The sequence below is a fragment of the Nuphar pumila genome, chromosome 2 (assembly GCF_984573655.1).
Source record: "Nuphar pumila chromosome 2, dmNupPumi1.hap1.1, whole genome shotgun sequence".
NCBI classification, from domain to species: domain Eukaryota; kingdom Viridiplantae; phylum Streptophyta; class Magnoliopsida; order Nymphaeales; family Nymphaeaceae; genus Nuphar; species Nuphar pumila.
In genome coordinates, this window is record NC_143250.1 from 68,539,960 (window position 1) to 68,560,746 (window position 20,787).

The 20,787-nt window shown below is 38.9% G+C and overlaps 2 protein-coding genes across 2 annotated transcripts; one reads left to right on the forward strand and one right to left on the reverse strand.

The window, feature by feature from the left end:
• Nucleotides 1–972: 972 nt before the first annotated feature.
• Nucleotides 973–4,739, reverse strand: LOC149845675 (uncharacterized). Its single transcript, XM_089988956.1, has 3 exons — nt 3,680–4,739; nt 1,824–2,587; nt 973–1,098 (listed from the first exon to the last, which is right to left on the reverse strand). Exons 1-3 carry the CDS (start codon nt 4,737–4,739, stop codon nt 973–975), a joined length of 1,950 nt encoding a protein of 649 aa, XP_089845082.1.
• Nucleotides 4,740–7,967: 3,228 nt separating this feature from the next.
• LOC149845676 (E3 ubiquitin protein ligase RIN2-like) lies at nt 7,968–20,019 on the forward strand. The gene is made up of 6 exons (XM_089988967.1): nt 7,968–8,135; nt 8,262–8,399; nt 8,480–8,547; nt 9,137–9,364; nt 19,422–19,800; nt 19,954–20,019. The coding sequence occupies exons 1-6, from the start codon at nt 7,968–7,970 to the stop codon at nt 20,017–20,019; spliced, it is 1,047 nt and encodes a 348-aa protein (XP_089845093.1).
• Nucleotides 20,020–20,787: the final 768 nt, after the last annotated feature.

Consider the following 20,787-nt stretch of genomic DNA (forward strand, 5'->3'; position numbering starts at 1 on the left):
TATCTTTGTCGACACGGTAGGACACGGGTACAGGTACTGAACGACATGGCTTGGGTCCAACCCGACCTTTTTTTTGGGCCCTCTCTCTCTCTCTCCCCCCTTAGTATGGGGGAAACAAGGGAGAGAGAGAGAGAGAGGGTTACGAAGTACCTCCTTCCCTTTTATAATAAAGGAAAACTCCCTTTTATTTTTTTAAAAATTCATTTTTACCCCTTCTTTCTCTTTTACATTTAAAATTATATATATAGTGTTGACAGAAAGAAAAGAAGTAACAACAGATTTACGTGGTTCGGCTAATAGCCTACATCCACGAGAGAACCAGCACACAAGCTTATTATTCCATTCATCATAAACAGCTTATATAAAGCCAGGGGAAAACATACGATAAGGCCAAAATATCAAGGCAGGTAACCACTTGCCATTAATAGTGGACCAATTCCAAGATCTAAGGGATAACGAACGACCTTAAAAGGTAAGATAGATTGTGAGATAGAAACAGTAACTGAAAGATATGAGAGGATATAATCTTCGATATTATCTTCTCAACACAACAATCTTCGATATTATCTTCTCAACACTCCCCCTCAAGTGGGGTGTGAATATTGAAGCAACCCCACTTGTTGAGTGTATTTTGTAATTGTAATCGACTCATTCCTTTGGTAAGAGCATCAGCCAACTGATCAATGCTTCTTGTATAAGGCAAGATGATTTCTCCTTTTTGAACTTTTTCTCTGATATAATGACAGTCGATTTCTATATGTTTAGTCCTCTCATGAAAAACAGAATTTGAGGCTATATGAATGGCAGATTTGTTGTCACAATTCATTTTCATAGGACTAGTTATAATTATTCCTATCTCATTGAGAATAGACTTCGTCCAGATCATTTCACAAGTGGTGGCAGCCATTGCCCTGTACTCTGCTTCAGCACTAGACCTTGAAACAGTGTTTTGCTTCTTACTTTTCCATGAGACTAAATTGCCTCCAACAAATATGCAGAAGCCTGTAGTTGATTTTCTGTCTTCACTTCCAGCCCAATCTGCATCTGAATATCCTTCAACCATATTGTGCCCATTTCTTGTGTAAACCAGTCCTTGTCCTGGACTTTTCTTTATATACCTCAAGATGCGTTCAGCAGCTTTTACATGGCAAGGTCTTGGAGAGTGCATGTATTGACTTATAGAGCTGACTGCATAAGAGATGTCTGGTCTAGTAACAGTGAGATATATGAGTCGACCAACTAATCTCTGATATTGTTCAATATCTCTTTGTGGAATAACTTCTTCATTAAGATCAAATTTGGTATAGGCTTCTATGGGAGTGTCAGCAGGTTTGACTCCAAGTTTGCCTGAATCCTTAAGGAGGTCAAGGGCATATTTTCTTTGGCTTAGGAAAATTCCCTTTTTTGAATGAGCAACTTCTATTCCCAAGAAGTATCGAAGTTGACCAAGATCTTTGATATCAAATCTTTTATGTAGATGATTTTTAACTTTTGATATTTCAAAAATATCATCTCCTGTGATAATTATGTCATCTACATAGATTAATACAATGGTAGTTTTGCCACAGGAATGTAATACAAACAGTGAATTATCAGCAATGCATCTTTGAAAGCCTCTCTCTTCTAGCACTTGACTTAGTTTCAAGTACCATGCTCTGGGTGATTGTTTTAAACCATAGAGAGATTTTCTAAGCCTGCAAACCAAGTCAGGGTTACCTTCTTGGGGATGACCAGGCGGTAAATGCATGTAGACTTGCATTTTTTACATCCAGTTGAAATAACTCCCAATTAAAATTGCTGGCTAGAGAGAGAAGGATTCTTACAGTGTTCATTTTTGCGACAGGTGCGAAGGTCTCTTCGTAATCTATTCCATAGGTCTGTGTAAATCCCTTAGCAACAAGGCGTGCTTTGAAACGTTCAATTGTCCCATCACTTTTGTATTTTATTTTGTAGATCCAGCGACATCCCACAGCCTTTTTTCCTTTTGGAAGTTGGCAAATTTCCCAAGTTTTGTTTTTGTGTAGCGCATCAAGTTCTTCTCTCATGGCTTGAACCCAAGTAGCTTGATCCTTGGCCTCGTAATAATTTATAGGTTCTCTGTGTTTGTCGATGGCATTGAGGCACGTCAGAAATGCTTTTGATAGATGATCATATCCAATGTGCTTTTCTATAGGATGATTAGTAGAACTGAAAGTAACAAAGTCCTTAAGATGGCTAGGAGGTCTAGTCACTCTTTCAGAGCGTCTTATAGGAATAGCATCATGATGGGATGAACTTCTATCTTCTTCATTTTGATGTGAAGAATCCTCAGCAATGCTTTCTGCATTATGATTTTGACGCTGCTTAGATAGAACCAAGTCTTTTGTCCAGTCCACGCTGGGAAGGACAGTTTGATTCTCCCCCTGAAAGTCATCATTGAGTATCTCAGTAGTATTAGAAAAATAAGGAACATTCTCATTAAACATAATATCACGAGAGATATAAAGACGTTTGTTCTGAACATCATAGCACTTGTATCCTTTCTTTGAACTGGAATATCCAAGAAATAGACATTTAATGGCACGTGGACTGAGCTTATCACTCCTAACTGAAATAAACACAGTGCACCCAAATGTCCGCAAGTGAGATAACTCAATTTTACGACCTTTTAAAATTTCCAACGGAGACTTATTTTTCAGACCTTTGCTAGGAAGTCTATTTATAAGATAACATGCGGTGAGAACAACATCACTCCAAAATTTCTTAGGCACATTCATCTGAAACAAAAGAGCTCTGGTCATCTCCAAAAGATGTCTGTTTTTTCGTTCCGCCACACCATTTTGTTGAGGTGTGCCGACACAAGTGAATTGATGATCTAGACCAGTTCTTTTTTCAAAATCTTCGAAGATTTTATTTTTGAATTCTGATCCATTGTCGGTTCTAATAGCCTTTATTTTTTAATCATATTGAGTTTCTATGAATGCATAAAATTCTGTAAAGACTTTAGGAACTTCATCTTTAGACTTTAGAAGATATAACCAACAATATTTTGAGTAATCATCAATAAAGGAAACATAATATCTATAATCTGAATATGCCTCCACAGGAGCAGGTCCACACACATCAGAATGAATTAACTCAAACATCTGAGTTGATGCACTCTCAGTTTGAGAAAAAGAACAACGGGCTAATTTAGCAAATTTGCAAGTATCACAACTGCTACAATCAAATTGAGTATCTGGAAATAAAGTTCTAAGAGCATAGTTTGAGGGATGTCCTAATCTGCAGTGCCATGATTTACTGAGATCCTTTCTTTTTGCCATTGATGCATAACTGTTGAGATTAATTTTGTAGAGTCCTCTTGACTTTTGTCCTTCACCAATCGTCTTCCTCGTCTTTCGGTCCTGAAAAATGACATTAGTTGGGGAAAAAATAACATTGCAGTCAATGCTTTCTGTGAGTTGTCCCACGGATAAAAGATTAGAGGCAAGGCCAGGTATATATAAAGCTTTTGAGATATGTTGCTTAAAAGAAAAATCTCCAATACCATGGACATGAATAAGATTTCCATCAGCAATAGTAACTGGCCCTTTGTTATGAACTTGACTTAGATTATTTAATAAGTCACGGGACTGCATCATATGATCTGACGCCCCACTGTCGACAATCCAAATGGAATCAGATGAAGGAAAATAATTACCTGAATCAATGGAATTGGACACTGTGTGAGCACTAGGGACAAAAGAAAATCCAGCTTTGCTATAAGAGTTGAAAAGTTCAGTCAGTTTTTCCATAGTAATTGGAGTGCCTGTAGGACCATTCTGATCATGTTGGTGGACGACATTGGCTGAATCACTGGTGGCATTTGCCAAATCCTTGTTCTTGAAATTTTCAGTTTTATTTATATTCGGCTTTCCATGAAGAGTCCAACATCTTTCCCGAATGTGTCCTTTCCGGCAATAGGTGCAATAAGGCCTCTTCCCTTTTGATCTTCCCATGACAACATTAGTACCTCTATTAGAGTTAATTTGAAGAGCCACACGATCTGGATTTTCAGTGATCGTGTCCATCTGATTCATCACTTTTCTCCTGGCTTCCTCTCTCAGTATTGTAGAACAAACAACATTGAGAGAGGGAAGATCTTGAGTCATAAGAATTTGGCTTCGAAGGTTTTCAAAATCAGTCCCTAGGCCTGCAAGAAACTGAAAAATCTTTTCCTGTTCTCGAAGTTTTTGCAGAGTAATAGGGTCAGCAACAATCAGTTTGTATGAATCGAGTTCATCCCACATCCCTCGAATTTTACCAAGATATTCGCTCACGGTTTGATTCTGTTTTTTGAGATTACCGATATCTTGGGATAATTGAAACATTCGAGCAATGTTGTATTGTTGTCCATAGAGTTCTTTGGCTGTTCTCCAGATTTCTTCAGCAGTATTTAGAAACAAGAAACATTTAGCAATTTTCGGTTCCATGGAGGTTAACAGCCATGACATAACAAGATCGTTTCCAGACTGCCATTCATCAAATTTGGCGTCTAAACAATCAGGACGGGGCAATTTTCCAGTAATAAATCCAGTTTTGCCTTTGCCACTTAGAAATAAGCTGGCAGATTTCGACCATGACAAGTAGTTCTGGCCATTTAACAGAATTGAAGTAATTTTTTGGTTTGGACTTGCCTGTTCATGGATGAGAATACGCTGCTGATCACTGTTGCAGGTCTGTGAGGATGAATCACCGCTGGTGGAGCTGTTGCTCGTCATGGAGGATGAGAAACACGAACAACGCCAACAGAGAAGGTGCGGAAGAGCTTAATGCTCTGATACCATGTTGACAGAAAGAAAAGAAGTAACAACAGATTTACGTGGTTCGGCTAATAGCCTACATCCACGAGAGAACCAGCACACAAGCTTATTATTCCATTCATCATAAACAGCTTATATAAAGCCAGGGGAAAACATACGATAAGGCCAAAATATCAAGGCAGGTAACCACTTGCCATTAATAGTGGACCAATTCCAAGATCTAAGGGATAACGAACGACCTTAAAAGGTAAGATAGATTGTGAGATAGAAACAGTAACTGAAAGATATGAGAGGATATAATCTTCGATATTATCTTCTCAACACAGCAATCTTCGATATTATCTTCTCAACATATAGTCGTGTCCCCCTACCCACATTTTTCAAACTTGCCATGTCGTACCGGTATCCATGCCCGTACCTATGTGACAGAATTAACATACAATAATATGATAAAAAGAGGAAGCGATGTGGAAGCAAAATGAAAAAGAGATTGGGAAGCACGTTTTCCCATGCTTTCCCATCTTTGGGAGAATCGTGGCACATCCCACTTCTAAAATGCTCTTCCTGTGACTCACACTCTTCTAAGTGCTTCTGGTGTCTATGATCTGAATTCTGAACTCATCTCCTCTTTCTTAATGGTTCTCATTCCAAAGCCTGACTCCTTAGGAAACAATTTTTATAATTCAGTCTCCTATAGTGTAGTTTATTTTTGTAATTATGATTTGGTTATTTTCAATGCTTCTTAAGGGTTATACGGTTATAATTTTAAATCACACCCAACATTTTTTAAAATACAAAATGTTACTATTCATAATATATTATTTATTGATTCTTAATTTTAATTTTAATTAAAAATGAGTGTAGCTGAGATGTGTATGCTTAGATGAATGTGTGGAAATACAATATATAAAAGATAATATTCGAAACGAGGAGATACGTAAGAAGGTAGGCGTTGCACCCATTGAAAATAAGATGAGAGAGAATCGTTTACGGTGGTTTGAACATATTTGGCGAAGGCTTAATGATGCTCCAGTTAGAAGGATGGAGAAATGGGTAAATATATTAGTTAAAAGAGGTCGGGGTAGGCCTAAGAAGACTTGGATGGAGATGATAGGAAATGATATGAATGCTTTGAACCTCACCGAGGACATGGCATTGGATAGAAATGATTGGAGGAGAAGGATTCATGTGGAAGACCCAGAATGATTTTCTTTTTTGGTTCATATCGCCGACCCCAATTGTTTTGGGATGAAGGCCTAGTGGTTGTTGTTGTATAAAAAGGTTTTTTTCCAAATTTTAATGTAATTCTTGCTTTTTTAATTAAATTATTTTTATTATTTAACATGTAAATGGCATGATGATTTCTTCATTTTTAATACATTTTATTATACTAAATAGTGATCAAAATGGAAAAAACCTAACTCATCCTATACACTGAGTTGACTGATCCAGTCTGGATCAAAAGAATGATTTTTGTTTTCTAATTCTGGTTCCCATGTTTGCCATCTAGTCATTTATCTCATGCCTGGTCCAAAATGCTACAATAATCTGCTTAATATTCACCTACCCCTATAGTTCACGATACTCGTTGCACAAGGCCAATGCAAGAAGATTCTTGGAGAAAGGACATAACCAGAGTGGGTGTATGAAGTCTCCTCAACCGCTTTATATAAGAAGTGTAATCAAATAAAAGTGCACAAATAGATGCCTCTTATGAGCTTACAAACATACAAAAATGTGCACAAACAAGAGACCACTCATGGGTCAATACGAAACACAATGACAAAGCCACTTAAGGGCAAGAGCAACATAAAAAAATATCTCTTATTGATGGAGAAATGCTTGAGACAAACATAATACAAAGAGGGGGAAGGATCCCCTTTATATAGGCAATACAAGGCTCTTAGAGCCGTTGGGATGCTCCCAATGGCTCTATTGGTCAATGACCAAAATACCCTAAGCTAAAAATAAAAGGACAAAATACAAAATAAAAGAAAAAAATACAGAAATACTAAAGTGCCCCAAATGGGCACAACCTATTATATAAACTGAAAAGACCAAAATACCCCTAATGGGTATTTCCTATTACAACAATATATATATATACACCTATCTATATACAACTTTAACAAGAAGCACATGTTGGCAGATGGCAATCACCTTTTCAATTTTACTTACATTAAAGCACTATCCAGTGAAATCAACCAACACAAGGCCCATTGACCCCCCCCCCCCCCCAAAGGAAATAATGTCATTCCAGGTTCCAGGACATAGTTGTAACACTGTTCATCTTGAATTTCCTGGAAGCCTTAAATCTCCATTATATATTTCTATTTTGATATTTTTGGTTCAGCACTTTTGGAATTTTTATCGCTATATTTCCCACTTTTTTGGGGTTTTTAAATGCCTTTGAAAATGTCATTTTTAAGCTTATATTGGTGAGTATAGAAACTAAGGCTTGAATTTAGACTTTTCTGAAGACACATAAGAATAATGGAAACTAGTAAAATATAAAACAAGATTAGAAACAGTCAAGGTGTGGAAGGGTTGGACACATGTCATAGTATGTCACATGTTGCATCATAGTGTTGTGTTTGTGTCATGCCGCTGGACGTGGGAGCCTAATTTAGTGTATCTCTGTGACATTGCTGCAGTTGGTATCACATGGCTGCAGCAGAAAGGATGATTTATTGTCTGTTTTGGTATTTTACTTTGACTTCTGCATGTGTTGACAGAGAAACTTGCATGTGTGGTTCCCTAGAGACATGTTAATTGATAATTACCGACAATGATCTGTGTAACTTTTATGTTGGTTTTATTGAATTGAATTATTATAGGAACTGATTAATTAGCTAGCCATTTATGAATAAATTAATTAACTAAAAGATTATACATTTGGTTCTCTTGGATTAGGAATCACAACTTGGGGTTTCAATTTCTTGCCTTTCTGTCACCATGGTTACCTATGGCTTGGTTTGACAATTGTAATCCATTTGAATATGCTTGTAAAGCAACGAAGCAATTCTTTAGTGCATCCTCATGAGTGATCCTGCCAGTTGTATAATCCGGTATTGTGTTCTCTTTGATTCTGAGTTTTAGGTGAATGCGTAGTTTCATCTTCTTGTTCTGGGGATGCATATTGAATCTGTTCTTTCTCTGGTTGTTTGAGCTTCATAACTAGGAACTATGATTGCAGGCTTACTGTGGGAGTGGAAGGGTATGCTGATTCGGAACTTTGGATTTCTGTTGGAGATGATGACTTTATTGTTGGCGATGGGTCATTACGTACATATTTGGTGGCTTCATGGACTTTCTTTCCATCTTGTTGATGCTGTGCTTTTATTAAATTTACGTGTAAAGAATCATAACTCTCCTCTTAGTTGGATACTGATTTAAATGATTATTTGTTATGAGATAACATTGCTGACTTTCTGCTTCTCTGAACTCCACTCTTTATATGTGGGCTTTGCTAATTGGCAGACTCTATTGGCTACCCTTATAAAGCGTCTGAAAGGGTTCATCAAGTTGAGATTAGCTCTGAGTACTCTTCATGGAGCACTTCACGATGCTTCTCCTGATGAGCTACTTGCATATAATGATGAATGTGCAATTCGTAAGGTGAGGATTTTTGTTCCTTTTGGTTATGTCTTTAGATTTTTATGGGCTTTCAAGAAAATGAACAGTTATTTAATCAGCAGGAGCCAATGGCCAGTGCAAAGAAGCTCTCTTGCAATCATTTTTTTCACCTCTCTTGTTTAAGGGCATGGTATGTGGTGAATTTATCCATATATTCTAAAGTTGAAGTGTTACTATTGCATGCATACATATCTATATTAGGCTGTAACTAAATTATATAATCTTATTTATGTTAAATCAATAAGTTATGGAGGATGAAACACAAAGCGCCCACCTACACAATAAAATTCTATTCCCACTGGGATGATGAATCTAAATGTTTGTGTCTTGTACAAAAACATATCTTGGGTTCTGTCAATTTCCAGATTTGGCATGCTAGCCCTTTCAACATAAATCACCTTTTCCTTTATAACCAACTTAGGGACAGCCTTGTATTTTCACTCAACTGCGGAAGACCTCTCAGTTAAATTGTGCTACTCTAGAGTTCCTGCTATACCTTTGACCCATTACCATTACCACCTGTATAAGTAAAACAGTTTTGTATATGTTACGAATAAATCTGATAGGTTGGATATCTTGCATACATTACTTTGCAACATTTCAGTAAAATAATACATTTTCAGCCTTATAGGCATGACATCTTTACTTGTGCATTTACTTTATTCTCTTGGAAGTGCTAGTATAATCACCTGATATCGTTGGTTGCATTGACATGTCAGGTTGGACCAGGGTATGAGTGAGATTTATTCATGTCCAACCTGTCGAAGGCCACTTATTATGGGCAACCGCCTTGACTCCATAAATTCCCGAGCAAGGCAAGCTACTGGGGATGAGCAACTTGCTAGACAAATGAGTTCTGGTGTCAATCAAGCTGCATCTGGAGGTGACCCGATTGGAGGAGGCACAATTCCTAATCAGCAACAGGGTCCTGAAAATAATCTATGGAGGTTAGTCACCAATGTATATGCTAAACCTTGGCCCTTCCACCTTAGATCCACTTTTTTTTGTAGATCTAACCAAAGTATCGTACCATGTCATATGATACAGTATGATACATATCGTTATTATGGGAAATAATGATACGATACACACTCATATCGCGATATGAGTGTGTATCATATATGCATTGTATGTAGCGTACAATACAATCCTGTATCATACGATACACCTTCGGTGCACTTTAAAAAAGGCTGAATCATAATTTTTTTTTGGGTTTTAAAGACCTCTTGAGGGCGACTCCCTCATTTGTTTAGAGGCCATTAGAGGCATATCCACATACCCTATGAGTCATGAGAGTGATTTGGGGGCTGATCTGTGCTCAAGGAAGAGGGCTTTTGTGATTTGCTTTAGTAAGAGTGCATTTTCACAAATTTTTCACTCAAGAAAGTGGATTAAAGTAAAAAATCTCTATTATGAGTAAAATTATGAAACTATCCTTCAAAAATTTTCTGCTTCAGGAGCGCTGCTCTCTTTCAACCCCCCAACAAAGATGGCATCATATGATCCAACATGGCAATGTGACACTCAAGTAACAAGTTAAAACCGATTGAAAATCGAGTGCAACTATTGTCATAATATTTTTATTTATATAATATGAAAGTATGAGTCTTTTGGCATGTTCTTAATTGCAAGATATTTAATATTTTGCATTGTTCCTGTAAGATAGTTGATGTTTGATGGTCTTACACAACTCATAGAGACATAAATGGTTCATACGTGATTTTATGGTTGTATTTTGTGCATTTCATCATTGTTTCATGTGTTATGATCTTTTATAGATTTTTTTTTAAGTTTTTCTGATTTTCATGAATTTTTTAAAATTTTAAAAAAAATATTAAAAAATTATGATTTTTTACGATACGATACATATCTTATTTTAGGCCTAACTGATACAGGTAACGATACGATACTTACAACCTGGGATCTAACTTTATCAATGTGATCTATATAGTTTTTCAGTAGAAAGCAAGTTTTGGATCATGTTTTTGCAACATGTAATAAAAATTTCCAAGCGTTTCAAAAATCTTATGGCTCACAATGTACCAAACTCTCATGACTCAAAAAAATCATATTTTTACATTGAGAAATGATAATGCAAATTATGATTCCTAGCAAGCAAACCATGTTGACACATCTATGAGGTCAAATTGAGTGGATACAACTTGACTCTATGATTTTCCAACTAGATTATACATAGAGTTGGCAGTAGAAAATATGTATCCTATATATATATATATATATATATAGAGAGAGAGAGAGAGAGAGAGAGGACACCATCCAAACCATGGAAGGTCCAAACCAGTGTTATTAAAAACGCGCTTCAAGGCACAAAAAGTATGCCTCGCCTCAAGGTGAGGGGCTTTATGCCTTGAGGCACATGTAGAAAGCGCAACTGTAACGCCCCAAAATTTCTCAACTTGAAGAGTAAAGTTTCTCTAAAATAATTCTCTTAAAACTTGAACTCTGCCTTTTTGAAAGCCTTTCAAAAATATCTTTCTATTTTAAGAATCAAGTTTCTCAAATCCTAGGCATGTTAGCTCGACAAACCAAAAGTGACAACAATGGAAGATAGTAGAAAGCTGAAAAGAGTGCTAAATCTTTAATTTCAAAATGTTACTGTATAATGAAAAATAGGCGGCCCACTCCCTATTAAAGCAAAAACCCAAAACTCAAAACCCTGAAACAATGGCCAGAAATTTGGAAGGAAGAGTACTGCCTCGAGCCACATCATATGCACCATTGACTGCATGCCGGCACTACTCGTCACCTGCCCATAAAACTTGTCAGTCTCATAAAAAACTAGTAGGAGTGCAAAAGAATAAGAATAACTAACAACTAAAGCAGCTAAGCATACTACAAGATCAACAGTGAGAAGACACAATATGATGCATAAGAAACTCACAAGTATGCTAGCATGTGACACCACAAGTACGCAAAAATAACAGCTAAAGGATGAGCATATTTAATTTAGTTATCACTTGTTAACCGGCCATGCGGGTACGTACATGGCACACGAGCCGAAACAGTCGAGACCAATCCGAGGGCTTATTATGCTACATATTTTAAGATACCTCAGTTGACTGACTGAATCCTATCCTAAGGAGACGACCGATGGTCGAGAGAGCAAGCCCCCAAAGGCCCAGTAGGAATGCATCCAACTTCTGCAGAAGTGTTAGGCTATCTATTGCAGTCCCTTTTCCCTAACCTCCGATGACTGAGGAAGCCGAGTCTTTTGCCCGTGCATAGCCATTAATGGCCGGTCAATCGAAGTTGGTACCCTTCGTCCTCTCTCTTGGCAAAGCTAGGTTGAATCGAGCGTGACGTGGGTTTCTTAACTGTTGCCTCATTCTTCATGCTCTGGTCTATTAGACCCAAACAAGCATCTTGCCTGTGAAGGCACCTGAGACCATTTATATGTATTTTTAAACCAATGTTCTTGCACGATTGAGGTCTTATCTACCTCGTGGTACTCATTGCACCGTGTCAATCATATTAGTGCTGCAATAGTACTAAAACACCAATCATTTGCCCAAGACTCAAAAAACAACAGCTCTACGTACAACAAGGTTTTTTTCTCGAGTTAGAGAAAACCAGTATCTCATTTCGTAACTCACTGTGGAGTTTGAACGTTGATACTTGAGCTCTTACGCTTGGCTAAGCTCTGGTGTCAACCCTGCCAACCATGACAGTGGTTGAGACTACTGCAGCAAAAAGAATAGTGACATTTGCTATATATATAAAAGAAATAGCAGAGACAACAACAAATGAAATCAACAGGAACCATGATCACGAAACCACATCCTGGATGTAAAGGCGTACATAAAAACATCTGCCAAAGCGCCAAGCTCGGGGCTAAGAAAGAATAAACAGAAAGTACAATAGACAAGGACCAGAATCACGAAACCGTGTCCTGAAAGTAAAAGAACAAACATACACGAATAATTACCAGAGCGCAAAGCGTGGGGCTAAGAAAGAATAGATAGAAAATGCAATAGACAAGGACCAGGATCGTGAAACCGCGTCTTAAAAGTAAATGAACAAGCATACGTGATTGCCAGGGCGCAAAGCGCGGGGTACATGAAAATTGAAAGACTGGAAAGGAAAGAGCGAAAACAAAGGACCAGGAACGTGAAACCACATTTTGGAAGTAAAAGACAAGAAAGGAAAGTATGAAAAGGAAAGCCTTGGCACATATAGCGCGACAATAACGAAAAGTAAAGTGCGAAAAGAGAAAAAGACCAGGATTGTGAAACCGCATCCTGGAAGTAAAGCCGTATATATATATATATATATATATATATATATATATATATATATATATATATATATATATATATATATATATATATATATATATATATATATATATATATATATATATATGTCTTAATTTCTTTGTTAAGTCCTTTGCTTTTCAATAGTTCATTGTTTCAGTCCTTTTTATGCAAACCCCTACCTAGAAGGGGTTCGAGCGTCTGTACGCTTACGAGCGTAAGTGAGCACTGTCTCGGGTCGCGTAGCACGAGAAGACTCCGTGGTGCAACCTACAAAACCATTTCGTCAATATGCCGCGTGGTATAAAGATAAGCTCGTTAGGGCCGCCGAGGGTGCCCAAGTCAAAAACGAGAATAACCCGAATAAAGCAGGGGCTTGCCCCTTGCCGAAAAGCAAACATGGTAGGGGGGGCCTTCCCCCTGCCGAGAGCAGACAGGTCTGGGGCCCTGTCCCCTGCTGAACACAAACCAGGCAGGGGGGGGGGTGTTGCCCCCTGCCGAAAGCAGACAGGACAAGGCCATGCCTTGCCCCCTGCTGAACACCAAATAAGCAGGGAGGCCTACCCCCTGCCGAAAATAGACAAGGCAGGGCCCTGCCCTGCCCCCCTGTCGAAGATCGACCGAGTAGGGGAGGGGAGAGGGGGGTTGCCTCCTGCCGGAGACCCAGCAAGGCAGAGGGTACACACCTCTGTCGGAAAAACACAAGGCAGGGAGTGCCACCCCCTGCTAGAGAAACACAAGGCAGAGGGGCCACCTCGTGCTGGAAAGAAGAAGAAAAAAACAACAAGGCCGGGGGGGGGGGGCACCACCCTGCCGAAAAAAAAATGAGGCAGGGGCCCCACCCCCTGCCGACAAAACAACAGGGCAGGAGACCATTCGACCTCCTGTTGAAAAAATCATGAAGGACAAGGGGGCTCTGTCCCCCCTGTCGAAGAAAGAAAAAGGGGCAGGGGGGGCCTTCATCCCTGCCAGAAAACATATAGGGTAGGGGGACACCCTCCCTCTACCGCCAAACAGAGGGAAAGAGGGGCCTGCCCCCTTCCCTTGCCGGAAAACCCCAAGGCAGGGGGGCATGCCCCCTGCCGGAGTCGCAGGCAGAGGGGGGGTTCGTTCCCCTCTGTCAAAAGACTGAAAGACGAGGAAGACTCATACCTGAAAGTCGCCGGTGGTCGGGGAACGTCGGTGGACGGCGCCGTAGGAGAGAGAGAGAGAGAGAGAGAGAGAGAGAGAGAGAGAGAGACGAGGTTGCCCCTCGCACAACCTCACTTGAGCCTTTTAAAGGCTCAAGCGAAGGTTCCAGAGATCGGGTTCGGGTCAGACCCGATCCGACCTGGACCCGACCTCTCTCTCTCTCAGATCCGATCCGGATCCGATCGAGTGGTCCGAATCCAGCCCGTGTCGGCACACCGGGTCTGGTGTGTCGGACATGCGAAGTGCCTGATACGGATCGGACACGTGACGTGTCCGACACGACAAACAAATTTTTTTTGTTTTTCCACGGGTTTTACAACAACAGCTCTGAGGCATGTGGCTCATAGGCCTTGAATTTTTTAGTTAAATGAGGGCTAAAGCCCTCATTTGACAAAAAAATAGGGTTTTTTTACGCAATTTTAACTAAGCTACTAGTAAAATTGGCATTTACTACCCTGTTCAAGCCGGCTGACCGTAAGTACGTCCGACAAAGCCAACACGACTAGGTCTCTGATCCTATGGGTGGTTTCTATGTGTAAATATAAAAAAAGGCATGATAAATGCACAGGCAGTGCTAGTTAGGGGTGTCAATGGGTTGGTGTTACGAAAACCGCGAGCAAGAAACAACTGAAGGAAACAAAACACAACAAGAACACACAGATTTTGTGAAAAACCTTCCCTCAAATCTGAGAGAGTAAAAAACTACGACCGCCTATAGGAAAAAACTTTATTGCTCTTTCTCGACAGATACAAGAGAGAAAGAAAAGAAAGAATTTATACAAGGCAAGGGCGACAATCCTAAACCTAAACAAATCGGGTTTTATCCATAAGACATCGGGTCTCAAACATAAGCCCCCCCCCTCCCCCAAAAAAAAAAAAATCTTCGGGGGGGGGGGGGGGGCTACACCTCTAAGACCTCCACCAGGGGAGGCCTCCCTGTACCCCCCGCCCGCTGAATGCGCAATGGGACCCGCGCCAGGGGGAGCCCTCGGACCCCCCTTACTGCAAGGGCAAAAACTCTGAATCAGGCTCCACAACTCATCAGCTGGACCTATGTTAAAATAAGTGGGTCCAAACCTGAATCTGACTAAGTAATGTAGGTATCAGATCAAGATTCGGGTTTAACTGGATTTTTATAAGAAAAACTATACCCAGATCCGATAAAAATTACATAAACTAGACCCAGTCCATACGTGGCAAAATAATATTTTTAATTATTTTACATTAAAAATGTGAGAATCTTAACCGAAACTCCGGTCAGATCTGGTTTGGTATAAAATTTTATAAACCATACCAAACCCATATAATAATCGAACCTCGTGGGTCCAACCTGAATAATTAATCGAATCCCATCTTTGCAACCAAACCTTGGCCCTATAAGATCCAATATGTGTCAGGATCGGGTCATATCCAATCCATTGACATTAGTAGCAGGTTCACCAATTTGCAGTTTAATAGACACTCAAAGCAATCGCGTTAATGAAGTCATTGAGATTAGTTGCTTCGTTTCACAGAAAATTAATATCACCGTGTCAACTTGTTCAATGTATTCAATTTCGTAGGAGCAATAATCTCTTCTAGAATGTGACGTTAAACCCTTTTAGTGGCAAAATCAAGTCATGCAATTACATGCAGTCACAACCCTATATATATATATATATATATATATATATATATATATATATATATATATGGAAATGAAAACATGTATTTTCTAATATATATATTATTAACATTTGGTTGTTAATGCTAAAATGCATTTTCTAATTATGACGTGATATTGTTAATGCTAATATGCATTTCGTTGTTAATGTTAGTTTTTTTATTTAATGAATGCTCATGTTTTATTTCTTAGATACTTACATAGATCAAGTTGTTGCATTAATGTTATTTTTATATGTTAATCTCATATTTTTTCAGTATTTATTTGAGATTTTTTATTTCTTGTTGGTTGTTGCTTTATCAATAAAGATTTTTTTATTTTTTTATAATTTTAGATATTTTTTATAGTTTTTTTAAGTTGAAAAAAAAAACTTCGAGGCTTACGCTTTACGCCTCGAGGCTTACGCCTTGCTTCAGATTTTGGTGGAGCGCCTTGCTATGCCTTCCAAACCATCCAAATCGCGTTCAAACATCATTTCTGGAAGTGCTTTTGTCAATTATAACCATGCGGATGTAATTTCCATGGTCAAATACTTAGGAATCAGCTCTTGGATCATTTTTTTTTTATATCCAAATAGGATTTTTTATAATATAAAAAATTTCAAAAACTTCAAACCATTGATTATTAGCACATTTTAAAGCTGTATTTGCGCATCAAGAAAATTTGATCCAAGAGCCGATTCCTGGGTTTTTGACCATGGGGATTACATGTGTGGTTAGATTTGCCAAAAAACACCTTTAGAAATAGTTCTGACAGTTTAGAGCTTCCATGATTTGCATGGTCTTCTCTAAAGTAAAGATTACTTCAGCTGCCAAATTCATTTAGTTGGTTACTTGCTTGTATGCTGCTTCAGCATTCCTGCATAAATAATGCTAGCGATTAGAAAACTGCATATAACAACTTTGGCAGTTCAGGGATCTGTAGGTCTGGATCTGGGTTATAAGACTTAAGTGAAACAAGTGCCAGTAAAATTGTGGGAGCGATCCAAACCCAATAAAATGGACTCAGGTTGGACCTGTTCAGGTTTCTGGTGCAGGTATTCTCTTTTGAACAGCCGTGAGAAATGCCTAAAGTCAGCCTAAGCTATCCAACTTACAAAAATGCCCCTATTAGAGGGAAATTTAAAAAATAAAAAAAAGCAAAAAAATTACAAGTAAAGCATACATTTTTACAAGAAAACCTAAATTCTATATCTTAACATGTGCAACCTAAATTCTATATCTTAACATGTGCAGGGCCTGCAGGCTTTTCTGGCCAACTCTGTCACACATACTCCATTTTGGCTCCGATTCTGTGTCCCCTTACATGCTAATCATGTTGAAAACTTCTTAAAAATGGATGTATCCCCGTACATAGCCGTATCGATGTGACATGGCTGGCAATGAAAAAATTGAGTCATAAACACACCAAAAAATTTTCTACTTGAGCATTTCCTTTTTTGTGGAAAAAACATGATTTAAAATGGATTGCAACTATTCTATTCTAGGCCGACATAAAATCAATCATAGGAAATGTGTGTATGTGTAAACTAATGAATAGCTCCTAAACAATCTTATCTGCCAAACTATGTCACAGAGATTCGGCCAGACAGGTGCCGCACCCGTGTCGACGCGACGTGGGTGCGACACCTGGTGCGGTCAACCCGACCTGGGTGCGTTGACCGCACCCAGGGTCATTTTGGTTCATTTTTTAGATTTTTTTTTTTAAATTTACCCTATGAAATGGGCTGCGGAATTAAAAAAAAAAATCTTAGGGGTGAGGGGGCGCTCGCCAGGGGCGGCCCCCCCTGGACCCCGCCCGCCGACAGCGGCGGGGGGAACCCCCGACCCCCCTTATATATATATATATATATTTGCCGTACCCCTGCAACCAAGGTTTTTGAAAGTGCTCCACCCGCACCCATGTGACATAGCTGCAAAACCATCCTAAATGGCTTCAAAGAGCAAAGTTTTAAGTATTTGCTTAGTTCGAACAAACTGATGTATTATCTATATGTTACCTAGTAGAAAAGATGTGTTAGAAATGCATTTTTAATGTTTAGGTGTGTTTTTAGAGCGATAAAAAATCAACAGCTCATATTGCACCAAAACTTGAATTAAAAATAAATGCTCCTCGTTAAGTCAATTCAATCCAACAATGATGAACACATTTACAGGTTAAGATCAAATAAAAAAAACACATGCAATTATATTTTCTAGAAGTGTTTGGGACTATGTCACATGGGTGTGAGTGCGGGTGCGACACGGGTGCAGCGCAATTTTAAAAATTTTGGACACGGGGACTCGACTATATATATATAACAATAATTCTAGTAAACAATTAAAATTAAGGTAAACACATCTATGGGACATGGTTAAAGGAAAAAAAACTTGAAACTATGACCTTGTGAAATGGTCCATAATCTGTACTAGTCCAATTTTTGAAATGACTCCTTTACTATAACATTCACATCTTTGTGATATGTTCAGTTTTGACATTCAAATGTTTAAACTTTATACGTTAACAGTTGCACAGATTGTGCAATGCAGTCTGTGACTGTGCACAATCAATGCAGTGATTGTGCACAATCAATGCAGTGATTGTGCAGTTGCACAGTCTGGTTATTTTTTTTTTTTTTTTTTTTAAAATTGTTTTTTATCCTAAAAATGAATATTTTTGGACTCGGTCAAAGTTGACCGAGTCCAAAATGTGGACGGACTCGGCCTCGACTCGTTGATCGAGTCTGACTCGACGTTGACCGAGTTCGGGCCGAGTCCGAAGCCACACCCATGTCTACACCGGTGTTGGGGCGTGTCGACTCGGGTGCGGCGCCTCCCTAGCCGAGTCAGTGTGACATAGGTTTGGGAGGGTTTGGCCTTCATTACTTATATTGGTTAACCCTTTGTGTTAATGTCAGCAGAGTTGAACTGATTGAAATGATAAGAAAACCCTTGAAAGGGGTGGCATTTTGAAACATAATACCTAATCTACCCTCCACTTTTGAGGGCTTCGTGCTTATCTCAATCCATTGAATACTGATAACGTTAACATAAAGGGTTTAAGATTTTATGTGTGTGTGTAGACTTGTGTATGTATGCATTACTAAGAACCTAATTTAGATTCATACCATCTAAACTTGGTTGGTATTGTTTCTAGACTTGACATAGTCAGTTAGAGTGTTCACTATTCAATACTGATCCTTTGGGCAGGATATTCTTTAAGTTAGATTGAACGCAAGAATTAGGTTGGGTTTCATTCGTTTTAGGTCTTTTATATACGTGTATGGCTGAATCAACTCTTAGTGGGCTTTAATGGCTTGACAAAGTCATCAAGGAGACTTCAAACCCACTCAGGTTGCGAGTATCGAATGCTTCCCTCAGGTTTCGACTGTCATTCCAAATTGCCACAGTTTCTTACCTACCCTTCTATCAATAGTTGCTTGAATACCCTTGGGCAAGGATCTTCTAAGCGAGATAATGTGGGAAACTTTAGACCAGGGTGATCTGCGGTTAGGCAGATCATAAGTTCTGTTATTGATATGGGCCAGGAAATTGGTTAAATCTGGGATCCAATAAGGAAGTTCCTTGGAGGACCATCCTAGTTTTTTGGGAACAGGGACTTCTTTAATGTGTGGTGGTGCATATTTGGGTGTCTTCTTTCATATGACTTGTTGAAAATGTTGTTCTAGCTTAACGATGTTCTAATATTTATTGGTTGAGCAGGCCCAGGATTTACAGTTTTATTTTGCACTGATCTGTGTGGTGGTGCATGGCTGGAACTGTCAAAGTGCATGATTTTCATTTCTTCCCTCTATTTGTGAACAGCTCACTCAGCATGTTGGAAGTTTGTTTCTAAAATGTCTACTGGTGTGTGAGCAGCTTTATTTCCCTTGTGCAGAACAGGCCTGGATGCAGGATGGATAAATTCCTGTCCTAATGTCGGTATGGATGGCGCTGGCCCATCATCACCTGTAATAAGATCAGTCGGTTTAGGCAGGGTGCAAATGTTGATGAGACACCTTGCAACAGTTGGTGGGACATACACACACAATACAATGGATGACACTTCATGGAGCCTGTGGCCCTTGGCACAATCCCAGGTGGCTGCAGGTGCCCCTCTTCCTCCATCATCTACTGTCAGGAACCCTGGGAACATGAACGGCTTGCGTATCGGAAATCCATCTCTTTCTACGACGGAAAACATATCAAGCTTGCTTTTCATGGCTGATACAGTGAGGGAAGTATTGCCTCACATTGCTGACGAAATCATTTTTCAGGTGTTAATTTTACTCTATTCAGATTCAAGGTTTCACTTCTCTTTCTCCTTTCAAATCTCTTAACATATTGCTGCTCATTACAAGACCTTCGGAGAACCAACTCTGTCACTATTACAGTGGATAATCTACTTCATCTGTGACTGGCAATATTAGTTGTTGCATGAGTTTGTTTTCAACTTTGGCCCAGGGGTGAGAACTCCTGTGTATATTCTTGAGTGATGAACAGTAAAGGCTCCTTAATTTACTGAACTGTGGACATGCCCGTCCTTTCCCTGTTGTCAACATCAGTCTTAGGTTGTGCCTATGTATAAAAAAGGAAATGGTCCTAAATGTAATCTCGTATAGAATCAACATCAATCACTTGCGAAATAGCTTGTCTCAAATATGTATGTCATGCAAATAAGTCAGCTGCATTGTTTGCTTTCTAGAATTTGGATCATTCAAGAACCATTGAATTGATTGTTTCTTTTCAGGATTTGTGATGTCTCAAAGAATGGGTTATTGCTGCTTCTGCCTTTTCATTATCTTGGTGCCGCATATCTATTGTTGGCTAAGACCATGTCTCTCTAATGTGCATTACTTGCAGCTTCTGTAGTTCTGTTACACATCATGAATCTCATATACAGGTTCTTTGGGTTTAAACTGTTTCTTAAATATGGTAGGTTTTGTAATAGGGAAGTGAGCTTGAGCTGAAGATCACAATTTGTGTTATTTTAATCAATATTTTACACTAGTTAGTGATGATCCTGAAAGCAAACTTAGCATAATTGATGGTGTTGTGCTATCCTTGCCATTCATGTGAAAGATGCTTGCCCATGGAGTCATTGACATCATCTTATTATCTGCAAATGATGTAGAGCTGCTGACACTCAAGTACCTATGATATCATAATTATGCTATGAAATTTGTGAAGCTGCTACCTGTTTTCTTCCATATTATATTTATGGTGTCATGCATTCTACATGAATCCAGCATGACACTATCATA

Bases quoted from the DNA above. Each gene is read 5' to 3' on its own strand.
- LOC149845675 (XM_089988956.1), bottom strand. From the start codon at position 4,739: ATGACGAGCAACAGCTCCACCAGCGGTGATTCATCCTCACAGACCTGC. The intron at 2,588-3,679 runs GTAATTATTTTC...TGTTTATTTCAG, and splicing joins GTCCAATTCCATTGATTCAG to TTAGGAGTGATAAGCTCAGT. The intron at 1,099-1,823 runs GTAAGAATCCTT...AGAAAAGTCCAG, and splicing joins CTGTCGCAAAAATGAACACT to GACAAGGACTGGTTTACACA.
- LOC149845676 (XM_089988967.1), top strand. From the start codon at position 7,968: ATGATTGCAGGCTTACTGTGGGAGTGGAAGGGTATGCTGATTCGGAAC. The intron at 8,136-8,261 runs GTAAAGAATCAT...GCTAATTGGCAG, and splicing joins TGCTTTTATTAAATTTACGT to ACTCTATTGGCTACCCTTAT. The intron at 8,400-8,479 runs GTGAGGATTTTT...TTTAATCAGCAG, and splicing joins ATGAATGTGCAATTCGTAAG to GAGCCAATGGCCAGTGCAAA.